The sequence below is a fragment of the Pieris napi genome, chromosome 14 (genome assembly GCF_905475465.1).
Source record: "Pieris napi chromosome 14, ilPieNapi1.2, whole genome shotgun sequence".
Taxonomy (NCBI): Eukaryota; Metazoa; Arthropoda; class Insecta; order Lepidoptera; family Pieridae; genus Pieris; species Pieris napi.
In genome coordinates, this window is record NC_062247.1 from 10,041,429 (window position 1) to 10,054,604 (window position 13,176).

At 33.6% G+C, this 13,176-nt stretch overlaps 1 protein-coding gene across 1 annotated transcript; it reads right to left on the reverse strand.

Moving 5' to 3' along the window:
• Positions 1-1,394: 1,394 nt before the first annotated feature.
• LOC125055915 (coiled-coil domain-containing protein 6) lies at positions 1,395-12,709 on the reverse strand. The gene is made up of 11 exons (XM_047658654.1): positions 12,516-12,709; positions 12,319-12,448; positions 12,046-12,136; positions 11,535-11,684; positions 11,070-11,213; positions 9,869-10,008; positions 8,725-8,802; positions 8,083-8,197; positions 6,812-6,904; positions 5,600-5,716; positions 1,395-4,783 (listed from the first exon to the last, which is right to left on the reverse strand). Exons 1-11 carry the CDS (start codon positions 12,538-12,540, stop codon positions 4,613-4,615), a joined length of 1,254 nt encoding a protein of 417 aa, XP_047514610.1. The 5' UTR covers positions 12,541-12,709; the 3' UTR covers positions 1,395-4,612.
• Positions 12,710-13,176: the final 467 nt, after the last annotated feature.

Below are 13,176 nucleotides of genomic sequence, written 5' to 3' on the forward strand. Positions count from 1 at the left end.
CTAGCCTCTTTACTAAACAGCGCCGTTTAAGCCTATTCTAAAATTGTCTAATTTTCCGCGCAATTTTCTTATTTTTTTTCATTCATAAGAACCTTCTACTGACAATAACAAATACAACAAGAAATCGGTCCAGCCGTCACGCGTAATAAATAGGGATTCATTTTTATATATATAGATGAATACGCTGTTTGATACACGGGCTGATTTGATTCGCCAGGGCGCTTCATTTGTACACCTTTATTTAATGTATATTTTTGATAATATTAGAGCATTTGCAACATCGTGGGAGGCATTATGCAAATCGTCTTACCTGTAAACAGCGACCAAGACAAATACACCTTGTCCTGTCCTCGGTTTGCTTAGGTTTACGACCTTGTGTAAAGTCCGATCATTTCCTTCACCAATAAAGGTGCCGATCGCGTCCAACTAAGTTACGCCGACATACCATTGTTAAAAACTTATCAGCTAAAATCAAATCCATACAAGTTTTATGATGTTTACACAAAGATTTTAGTTGAGATTTTTTGTTTTGTTACGTATTATCAATTGCATTATACACAAATATGTAAAAGAAAATTCACCGTGTTAATGTTTCAATCGTTCTACAAACTGTTGTAAGTTTGGGCCTCAGATTTATGTAATTTGTTAATCTAATAGGCAAGAAGGTGATCTGTGAAGGTTAAAGGTCTAGCAAGCCGGTTTCCTCACGATGTTTTTTTTACCGTCCAAGGGAATGTTAAATGCGCACATAGAAAGAAAGTTCATTGGTGCACAGCCGGTGGTGGAACCTACGACCACAGGGATGAGAGTCGCACGCTGAAGCCAGTAGGCCAACTCTTTACTTTTACAGTCTAATATGGGGTATATTATACGTTCTTACAAGATAGTTTTTATTTAATCAATATACTTTTACGTATTCCCGAACAAGACTATTGACATATGTCCTTTTATTTTGCTGGGACTATATTTCATGGGATGCCGACCCACCTGTTGTCACAGACTCCAAACATGTAACACTGCTCTCGCTTCAATTGTTTATGGTTAACACAAATTTCTGCGTCAATATTTATTCGCAAATAAAGTCAATCTTCTGTACTGATTGTTTCAACAGAAATCGAACCCAGAAAGTTTTATTACTTTCATTGTTAAAAATAATAAATGATATATAACCAAATATATTATTCCTTTTATAAAAATTTTAATTTTTCTAATCTGTGAATGAATATAAGGATTCTTTAATTATAACCTATTTCTTTTTATCTGTATCCTGTATCTGTCATGTCTGTTATTTACTCCTTGAATAAATAAATACTCTATGACCACTCTAGAACTCTATGTTCAAAGTTTATTAACGTAAAATCTTTAATATACCTCATAAAAATAAAACACAAAACAATAATTAATGCATATATATTTCTTTAATAACATGAAAAAAATAAACTGTTAAAGTGAAAATTATCGCAATTGAACGCAGTGAGCCGGCAACCACCGCTCTCCAAATGCCAAACCAACAAAAAAACGGTCAAGAGCGGTGTCCACGGCATGAGGTTTGTCCAAAATCAAGCTGCTCAATTACTGCTGTCTATGGCTATCATAGACTTAGCGCTAAATTAATGTCAAAATATTATTTTTTGACATAAGTCATTTCGCGCTAAATCTTTAACTCACCCCTTCGAGCAGGACCTTAGCCAAGAATATCCACAAGTATTAGATGCGAATGATCACGTGACCACTTTCTAAGAAATTCCGCGAGCCTTTGTTAAATATTCTTGGCTAAGGCAAGGACATTACCCAAGTTAACACAGTATATACAGAACCCACTGCCATACAGTCAAGCCCAATATATCCAGTTCTAACTAAAACATGATTACACTAGACGAGCCTTAATTATCAAAACCTCCGAGTAATTCCGACTTCGCACGATCCTTTGGCGGGTTAAAAGCATTTCTCTGGTACATTTATTAACAAAATAATATATACATTGGGCATATAGAGTGAGAGTCGAAAATTAGCACTCCCATATGTTATACAATACATTTTTGACATACACAAGTGATACTTAGCGCTAAATCTCGACTCTAAACCCTTAATATTTCAAAAATGGAACGTTGAATAGCATTGCTCCATTGTAATTGGTCAGGAACGTCCAATTACAATCGACACGTCGTTCCATTCCCAAACAAACGAATCACGTGATCGTCTTTTGTTTTCCGTTCATAAACCCCACGATGACGTTCCGTTTTTCAAAAACGCATCCCAAATTTGAATTCTAGCTGCGCAGCATTTAATAACAGGGTAGCATGGTATTCTTAGTGAATTTCACAATATCCACAAAGGATCGTACATAATCTAAAAGGCAGTGAGCGATGTGCACGTATTATACACGAGGACGCAAAATGTGCACAATTATATGTCGCCTTATAGCCGCATACAATAAAATAATTACATCTATTAAGCCGTAAGCTGATAGACCAACCGCGAGTATGTTAGAAGATTTGATCAAAACATCTTAAACATGTTAACAATACAACGAGAATGCTAAAAAAATGTTAACTGTAACCATAGATCCCTAGAAGAATTTGAAACCATAAATCCCTAGAAGGTTTGTCTTGTGATTACCAATCCGAAACATTTACTATTCCTTCGAAAGAACCCCTGGATATAACGTTATCATTGTTTTAAAAACGAGGCGTTATATATACGACCCGTAACAATTACGGTTGGATTTATAGAACTCGAAAAACAACCACAGTTAAAATGTCATGATCAAAATGAAAGCCCGCATACAATATTAAAAACTATGTTTGTGCTCCGCCAGAGCATACTCAATTCCAACGTGAAAACATAATATAAAAATGTTAGAACAAAAAAAAAACAATAAATAAAACGACCCTGAATTACTATTTAAAAGTCAAAATAATTCCATTTTTTTAACGCACACGTGTTCGTTGTACAAACGAGCTCACAAATAATTTTAATTTCTTCAGAACCAAAGCGCTGGTCTATAAATTCTAATAGCGACTTAAATTGGAACAAAATAACTAAAAATACAATAAATTTACTTTAATTTCCATATAGTTCTCTCAAAATGACTTCTAAAGTATGATAGACAGTCTGTGACTGCTAAAGTATCAGCCTGTAATTGCATCCCCTATACATTATAGTCTGTGTATACGGAACAAAAACTCAACATTAAGGACCACAGTCGCCATTAAGAGGTACAGACTATCAACGCCTTTTCACAGAGTATGACAACGAAACAAATAATGTATCTTTAATATCAGAATTATTTTAACTTTTAAATCTTTACAAATCCTTGATTTATTAGAAAGTACCAACTGAAAGTACAATGCGCGACTTTTATTTGATTAGATCAATACCTAATAAATTTACGTTGTATGGAAAGTGACGAGGGAAGAGAATTTAATTGAGGTGAAAAGAAGATAAGACCGTCTAGCCTCAGCGCCTTCTACAATTAAAAACTAGTATAATAAGGAATTATACGACTAGTAGCAACTATTGGTTTATGAATATTGAACTCGGGTGTTAATCGCAGTCGCTGTACAACATAGAAGTCGATTCTATAAAACCCTGTATATGTGCAGAAATTAATCACTATGTTAACGAAAATAAATGAATGAACTAAAAATATTTGTTACCATGGTAACCAAGATTATTTTTTTTTTAAATAATTTCTGAATAGGAAAAAGCTAAGTTTAGGCGCGCATTGTATTTCCATTAAATCACAATCTACAAGCCTGCCGCGAAAGGCATCCCACCCCTAGAATGATCAAAACATAATATTTTCCCCAAAATAAATATTAATTATTATCAAAATTATTCGTCAAATCATTCAACACCAATATCCCGTCTTGTTAATATTTCACTGAAGCACTTTCGTCTCGTTCTTACAAATTGAATTTACGTTGTGATGAAAAGAGACAGTTTAATGAATAAGCGAATTTAATTTCGTAATTTTTGACAGATCAAAAATGACTTTGACAATAAATTTGACACATTAGCAAAATTTATTCGATTGTTAACTGATAAAACATTTCTAACTTGGACCCCAAATCTGTTAGTTAAATTAAATAGTTTAACTTTAATCCAAACGAAATTGGATAGTATCAATGTCTGGCAGAATAACCAGCAAATCTTATTATTAACGTCAGCGAATAAATACAAACTTTTTATATACCCACAGACTATTATTATTATTAATTAAAAAAATTTTTTCCATAATTACGCGTCAATATTCCAATTTTAATTTATTTTAGTATGATTAAGTAAAGAAGTGGGCTTTTCAATATTAATCCAAAATAAAGATACCGTGAGCCATTTTTCAATGACATTTAACCTATAGTCAACTCCTAAACATGTAAAGGAAATATCGGAACAAAAATGTATACAATTGTATGTGATAAACAAAATTGGCATAATCCTATATTATCGAATAAATTGGGGTCCAGAATAAAAAACGTATTCAAAAACATACCTGTCAAACGTCATTTAAATTTGACAATTGACTGCTCAAAACGAGTGAAATTAAACGGGCGATACACGATGGTAATAAACATAACAAAATCTCATACTAGGGGTTATTAGTGGTCATTCAGTCCTTAGAGGATGTGTCCATGGGGCTAGCTGGTTGAGGCATCGCCGGGGACAGAGCCGGGGATAGTGGGGCCGGGGCCGGGGCGGGGGCTTCAAATGGCCCCCGGGGCAAACCGATCGCCCCCGGGACGGCCGGCTTCACGAACCGCTCGCTTGGCCGACGGCCTTGCTATAAATAGAATATTCAAATCAAAATTATAAAAATCAAATGATGGCGTAGAAAGTGTCTACTGCAAAAAATATTAATAAAGATAATATTAATTTAATAATTTAAATTCGTATGCGGTTAAAACGCATCTAGATGAGCCTCGTAAACACACACTGACATATCATTGCAATCATGATTTGTAGGTAAGTGAGCGAGATTTATGTGCCTGACATATTTCATTCTAAGAAAATCGGTGCCTAGTAAGGGAGCGTTCAAGTATTACGTCACGCAATTTTTGGAGATTATTGACCCCCCCTCCCATGTAACGCGCCGTAACGTTTTCCTGTACTGTACCCAAGTATAAACAAACGTTTCTTGACCACCTAGTGACTCTTTATAGTTGAAAGTTACCATTATGTGGTGGAAAGTACTGGAAAGAATATGTGTTAACAATAACGCGTAATTCAATCCCCGCCCCGCATCGTAACGTTTTATAAAAGGAACCCCCCCCCACCCGCGCCAAAAATTCATTCATAGATTTTTTAATTGAGAAAAATTACTCAAAATAGTTCTCTTTTAGGCCCTATCACCTCCTGGAATACGTCGAATTTTTAATAACCCTGTATACATACCACTTTTTAAAAAAGCCAAAACATACAAGGCCTTATAAAACGCGGACTAAAGATAGTACGGTAACCATTAAGTATCGTACATTGACGTAACCATGGCAACTGCAAGCATTGCAAACATTGCACCCGACCTCCTCCACAAACTATTCATTCTAAAAGGACATAAATTCTTAAATAGCATTTCTAAATTAGCTTAAATTAAATTTACCTGCGAATTGAAATGCAATACTGGTCGAGATAGAGGTAGCCCTGTGGGCATTAAGGGCGTGGCGTATGGCGACAGTGGCCGCGACCCACCCGGGGATGACACACTGCGTGATCGCGCCTGTAACAATATTATCTCTATATATATAACATTCTCGTGTCACAATGTTCGTTCCCATGATCCGAAACGGCTCGACCGATTCTTATGAATTTTTTTATGCATATTCAAAAGTCTGAGAGTTGGCTACCACATCTTTTAAAGCTCCCTTTTTTACTTTTTTATATATCAAAATACATACAACCCCTAATTTTCACCCTCTTCGATCAACCCCTATTTTATTCGTTAATTTTCAAACTTATAACATGAACTCAGAGGTTTATATAGAAAAATGCACAGAAAAATCTAAAAAGTTTTCATTCCGGAAAATCGAATAGTCTCCGGGGTAGCAAAGCAAAATGTTCCATGATGGTATGTACTAAAAAGGTAGGCTAAGTAAAATCACATTAAGGAGAAACGAAGTTCGCGGGGGCATCTAGTAAACCAATAAATATCGGAAAAAATCTATTTGTGTTTTCAATTGTAGTACAGATATAATATTATTAATAATAATATTTATTATTTAGAAATACGGTGTACGTAGCGCCATCTAGTGATAGTGATTTAATTTAAGTTCCTTATTGTCTGTGTAATAGGTTTTGGGGTCTTCTTGGTTATCGTTTGTAATGTATGGCGTGTTTAATTTTTTTTATGAGGAGGCAAACTGGCAGGCGGCCTGATGTTAAATGATCCGCCGCACATGGACACTTACTTTGCCAGAAGGGCTCGCAAGTGCGTTGACGGCTTTTTAAGAATTGGTACGCTCTTTTCTTGAAAGACCCTCAGTCGAATTGGTTCGGAAATACTTCAGTGGGCAGCTGGTTCCACATAGTGGTGCTGCGCGGCAAAAACTGCCTTAAGAAACGCTCATCGCTCGCATATTTTGTATTTTGCCTTGACGTCCGATAATCTAGCTCAGCTGCAGGTATTAATCCGAACAACTCCTCTGAACACTCTCCATGGTAAATTTGGTAGAAGATGCAGAGAGACCCCACATCTCTACGCAACGCCATGGTATCAAGCCGCACGGAAAATGACTGGTCGTTGACGATTCGTACCAGCCCCCTAGTACTAGCTGATCCTCCTGTCTGTTTAACCCATATACAATGCAATACTTACATTAAAAGCCTCGTTAAACTGCCTCTCTTCTTCCATTTCCAGCGAAGACTCACTTTCCGATAGATGCCTACACAGCGCTTCGCGTCTCTCCACCTGTCAAAAACAAAAAAAAAAACAAAAATTACTATCAAAATTTTTGCCTTTTTTGATATTATTTATTTACACTTCGTTGCAGTAATACAGTACAATTAAAATTATTAAATAAAAAGGGGGGGGCAAATGTGTTAACAATTTATTCAAATAAATTATTGAAGTCGTGTAGTCGAACCCCGGAAATGTTTTCATTTATTTACAGACTCACTACACATAAGAAAAAAAAACAGCTTACAAAAACACTAACATAACATAAGGCCGGCAACGCACTTGCGAGCCTTCTGGCATTGTGAGTGTGCATGGGCGGCGGTAACACTTAACATCAGATGAGCCTCCTGCCTGTTTGCCGTTGAAAGACCATTGGTCCACAGCCGGTTATCGAACCTATAACCTCAGGGTCAGTCGCAACCACTAGAACAATACTGTTCAATATTTCAACTGTAACATATTTTTTTTACAATAATATTTTTTTTAAACAAGATTTGGCATTCTGATAAGGAGGGACCTTGTAGTTTATTGTTTATCAGAATGCCAAATCGTAAACTGACTGCTCAATGCCTGATTTGAGCGCGACCGCCGCGGCCGCTGCGAAAACCGCTGTGAGAGTTCGAAAAGTGAGTTAGAGAATCGCAAGGCTGTTATTACTTCACTCTTCACAAATCGCTCTCCGCCGAAGAGTCGTAGGAACTATAAAACTGCGAGATCGGGACTAGACCACGCTGAGGTATCTTCAGATTGATCTTAAGATGCATTTTAATCTATATAAATAAAAATCAATCGCAAAATATGTTGCTAAGCTCAAAACTAGAAGACGGCTGGACCAATTCATGTTCATTTATTCCATTCAAAGGAGATTTTTATTGAGATAAAAAATTAAAAAATAAGAAAATATTTTATTTAGAAAAGCGTTAGTCCCTATTTATTTTATTTAGTTATTAAGCTTACACAGTACTAAATCTACTAATTATTTTACAAAACTTTTTCTTACATCTAAAATGTGTGACAGTTAAAGTTAACCTAAGTTTCACAAAAAAAAATTAAAATTAAATTACTCTACGGAGTAGCATAGCAAAATCTTCCATATGTTGGCATTTAGCTACTAAAAAGGTAGGCTAAGTAAAAAAGACATAGTAAGGCGAATGATCGCGGGGGCAGCTTGTAATTAATATAAAAAATACCTCTTGTTGCAGTTTTCGATGCAAGCGAATATTTTCTTCACGAATATGTTTCTCTTCTAAAGCAAAGCGTTGCATTTTCTCTTTATTTTCATTTTGAGATACCGCCAATTGGTTTCTGAAAGTTTTTATAATTTTTTTTTTACAAAGATTATAGAAAATATAAAATATAAAATTTATTTCATTAATTATGAGTTATAACGTTATGTCCTAATAATAGTCATTTTTAAAAATTAATGCTATATAACTCATAGGCGACATATTAAAACTTATATAATAGAGAAAAGAAACAGGTTCACAAAAAAAAAACTTGAATTTTTTTAATAACCTTTTTTTAAAATATATTATAATATTTAGATATCACGCTATCTTGCGAGACATATTTATTTAAAGCCAAGAATAAATTAAAAATAAATCTACAATTATTTATATTCGCATTTAAATTCCAGAATTTATCAATAATTAAAATGCATTTCTTAACAAAATACTATTCCATAGCTATTAAACAGAATATTTGTACAAACGGTGGGGCAACAATTTTACAAACAACAAGCTATAAATATACCTTATACTTTTAAATTATAAATATTATGTGTTTCTTAATATTTTATTTTATATTTTTTATAAAACCCTTGAATATCTTACCTTAATTTGACCACTTCCGACCTCAATGTCTGAATATGATTACTAAGATTTGACGCTGTATCTCCATTACTAATGTCCCTGAAAAAAAATTAGGGTTAAAACTGCAGAACAGATAAAAAAGCCTTTAGGAGAAAAGAACATTAAATCGAAAGTATTATCAGTACAACCGCTTTGTCTCATTCTACAATTGTGAAAACAAAAACGTATCAACAAAATTATTTACAATTAGATTTTTTATTATATATTACTAGCAGACTCGGCCAAGCGTTGCTGTGGCTAAGATTTCTGTGATATTACTTAGTAGTATCCTATTCAAGGGAAACGGTAGGAGAACACCAGTCATGGGTACCACCATGCTTTGTGGTGGTTATGCCATTAAATTGTAGCTTATGTGAAACGTTGGTACTTTCAACAGCGCCTCTGTTAGAATTGTGACTATCAAATAATAAACAAATATTTTGCAATAAAATAATATTGCGGGTATAAACTGAGATGTAAGCTATCCTATCTTTTAAGTTGGATCAGACTACACACGGTGTGCAAATTTGATTGATATCGGTTCGGTAGTTTAGGAGTCCATAGCGGACAAACAACGTGACACGTAATTTATATATTTTAAGATATTATTTTAAAAGTGTACATCTGTCATAATATATAACATAGCTGTCTATGAAGTCAAAAAGCTATTTTCTGGGCTGTATGAGTGAAGAAATTGTCCCACTACGACTATATGTGAAGATTTGTAATCGGCCCACATTGTTATATATATATATAAATATATTTATGTATTGTGCTGTGAATCTTCTGAATAAATAAATAAATAAATAAAAATTTACAAGAGTATTAAATCTATAACAAAATTTCAGGGTAAGGGTTTGCTTGTTGCGTCTCAGGAACTACTGGTTCTAATTGGAAAACTCCTTATAAAGTCAATTTTGAAGGTTATATCATCATTACAAATTTACAGATAATATAAAAAAAAATATGTTTATTATGGAATATAAGATACTATTTCATTAAATTTGAATCGGTAGACATCCCTACTCATTGGCAAAGAAGACAGAGGGTGTAAGGCCGAGAGAAAAAGCCGGCGTAAAAAACTCTCGGTACTCTTTTAAAATAATGAAAGCTGTTTATGATCTACCTGGGACTTGCTGGGTCCGAGACGGGTTGGTCCAGTCTTATTTGTAAGGAACGTTTTTCTGCTTCAAGCTTATCCATCCTCTTCCATAATCTATTCACAAGGGCTTCCTGCTCCTGTTCTAAAGTATTTTCCAATTCAACCTGAAATATAATCAATTTTATCAAAATCCTATGCAACATTAGGGTAGGGGCAAGAGTCCAGAGCACAGAAGTTGTTGTACCCCATGGTATATGTGTGTTATTTTCCTGTTCATATTTTATCACTACATAGTATAAAACAAAGTCGCTTTCTCTGTCCCTATGTATGCTTAAATCTTTAAAACTATGCAACGGATTTTGATGCGGTTTTTTCAATAGATAGAGTGATTGAAGAGGAAGGTTTATATAATTAATAACATCCATCAAATAGTGGAGAAATACTGTTATTTTTGAAGTTTCAAACAATGGCTAATTTTCGAAGCGATTTTAAAAAATACAGCATTAATCCTTATCCAATTAAGTACCTTAAATACATTGTTGATTTAATATAGATCTATATGGCCCTTTACAGCATATGATTTAAATGAATATTTTCGAAGATATTATAGATTTAAAAATTGCTGGACGTAGCGTTTGCCGCGATACCGGCCGGCCGGGGCGGCGGGAGAGTGCCTGTCAATTGCGCGTCGGAGGCCGCGGTTCTCACTAATCCCTATAGTCTATACTCTATAGCACTTTGAATTTAGTATCAGCATTGCAGCATTGGGGCAGGTCGTTAGTTACTATATAATCAGGACAGACAACAGCCTCTCAACCTCTTTTAGGTTGTTCGCCTAGTCTCATTCAGAAATATTAGTACTGGTATTATTTATAAAAAGTTGTGAAGAATTGCCTTGCCTTTTACAACTGTACAATGTACTGTAGACTGTACAATGAATAAAACATGTGAACATTACATGTTTTATACATTGTAATATGTCATCAAGCTGATGGTTTGAGGATGAAAAAATAGTATATATTTTTTTTACAACAAATTAAACTTAAATAATCTGAAATAGCTTAAAAGTTAAAAGGATCTACAGGTTTTCTTCAAAAGATTTTAGATATATTATATATAGTCTACAATTTAAATTTCTTTCCTATAATAAACAACTATGTTATTGAAATTATCAAAACTATTACATAAGGAAAATATGAACAGCCAAGAGCAAAGAAGAGTTTACCTTTTCTCTCCTTAGCCTTTCTAAATTAGTTTGCTTTGCAAGTGTCTCTGCTTCGAGTTTCTCTATCTTCCTCATTAATTTGTTGACCAAACATTCTTGTTCCTGTTCCAATGTTTGCTCTAATCTGCACTTTTCTTGTCGCAACTGAAAAAATATTGATTAAATACATCATGCTTTAACAATTTAATACAAAAAATTGTATGCAATAATTTAAAAGCATTCTTTTGTTTTGTATCTATAAAACACATTATCAAGTTACTAAAGTATACTAAACTCGCAAACAGAATGGTAAAATTTTGATAAATCAATAATTTAAGAAAAGTTATTTACAAATTTGTTTAGGATATATGTTGAGTCACCAACAACTCACATAATTAATGGCAACTTTGGTATAAAATAACAAACAAACAATATTTAAAAAATAAATAATTGTATTATATATAGTAGGGATAATTTTTATTTTACCTGATTTAATTTCCTAGAAAGATCATTTGTAAGGCATTCTTCCTCTCTTTCATAATGATGAGCAAGGGTCTCCTTTTCCTTTTTTAAGGCTTGAATTTTTTTCAATAGAGTGTTAGATATATACTCCTCTTCTTGCTCTGCTTTAGCTTGCTAAAATGAAAATGTTTAATTGAGTTCAACCTCTAAGAAAGCATGATAATGGTACAATTTTATAATATACAAAATAGACTCCATGTAATGTGAATTGAATTTATATCAAACTACCTAAGCCGTCGTCGCCGTCCCGCCCCTCCCGCTGTCTGACGAGACCATTAGCCTTATTGTATAATATAATGTTTACCAGGCAAACTTCATGGTAGAATTGAAGTAAACCAATTGATAAAATACACTATTTAATTAAATATAAATGTGTCTTTATGATTATGCTATGGTCCCGGTTTATAAAGATTTATTTCTTCAGAATCATGGAGAGAAAGTGTTATGAAATAATTATTTATAAAACTGTACTTACTATTGACACTGAAGCCTGTCTTAAGGCTCGGTTTTCTTCTTGAAGTGCTTTTACTCTTAACTTGTATGTATCAAGTTCAACCTTCAATACTCTGAAAATAATAGAAGCAAAATACAAAGGTTTATTCTTCATAAAAAAAATAATTTCACGACAAAGCAATCCCATTTAATTTACAGAATTAATTCGTTAAACGATAATGCATTCTTCTTATTGGAATGAATCTCGGAGAGAAATTTTAGTGTTAGTGATAGATTTAATTATTTTTTCAAGTACCTATTTTGTTGCTGTAGTGACTCAATTCTTTTTTGAAGTTGGTCTCGTGTAACAGTGCTGGGAGGTAACATAGCTCCGCCGTCGAGAGAACTCGAATCGCTCTCCGAGGCCGAATCACCCATCTTATGCCCTTAAAAAATATCTTGTTAGTATTAATTCTACTTACAAAACCTAGTTTACTCTCGTAAAAATATTACCTGGCGAAATTACTGTATCATCCATATTTTCCTCTGCACTGTGTAAGACCGAAGACACTAACAAAATGTCATCAAGTTCGTTTTGGATTTATTACAAAAACTACTAAAATTATAATACAATTTTATTTCATAAAATTATTCAATGAGAATGTAGCCAAATTATTTGCAACTGCAGCAGTGCGAGTTGCGACAATAAAGATACACAGGAAAATTATAAAAATCTTAAAATTTCTTTAACAAATCACAGACAAGAGTCAAGACTCCAATTTACTAAAGACTATACCAAAAATAAACTAAAAAGAATAGCTAAAACATTGACCTACAGACTATCAAGAATATAAACAAAATATTACCATGGACCCAAATAATTACTTAAACTTTACTTCATAATTTCAATACTAATAAACGAAAGTAATTGTATACATTTACGATAATAAAATTATCTTTATAATTTATATATACTTATTATATTAAACAGAAAAATTATGAAACGTGATTAATCCTAGCGTGCATGAGAGATTGAGAGATGGCTTCTGAACGGGTTTTTTGAATATACATACATCATTTAGTGTAAATAACTTATATTATACATGCTGTGACAGGCCTCCAACTTCCAAGCAGCTGAGACGTTCATAGACAAAAGAGATTTTATATCTAGCAA

Coding starts and splice junctions, on each gene's coding strand:
- LOC125055915 (XM_047658654.1), bottom strand. CDS start 12,540: ATGGATGATACAGTAATTTCGCCAG. Junction 12,449..12,515: donor TGATACAGTAATTTCGCCAG/GTAATATTTTTA, acceptor ATATTTTTTAAG/GGCATAAGATGGGTGATTCG. Junction 6,905..8,082: donor ATCGAAAACTGCAACAAGAG/GTATTTTTTATA, acceptor TGTTTTTGACAG/GTGGAGAGACGCGAAGCGCT.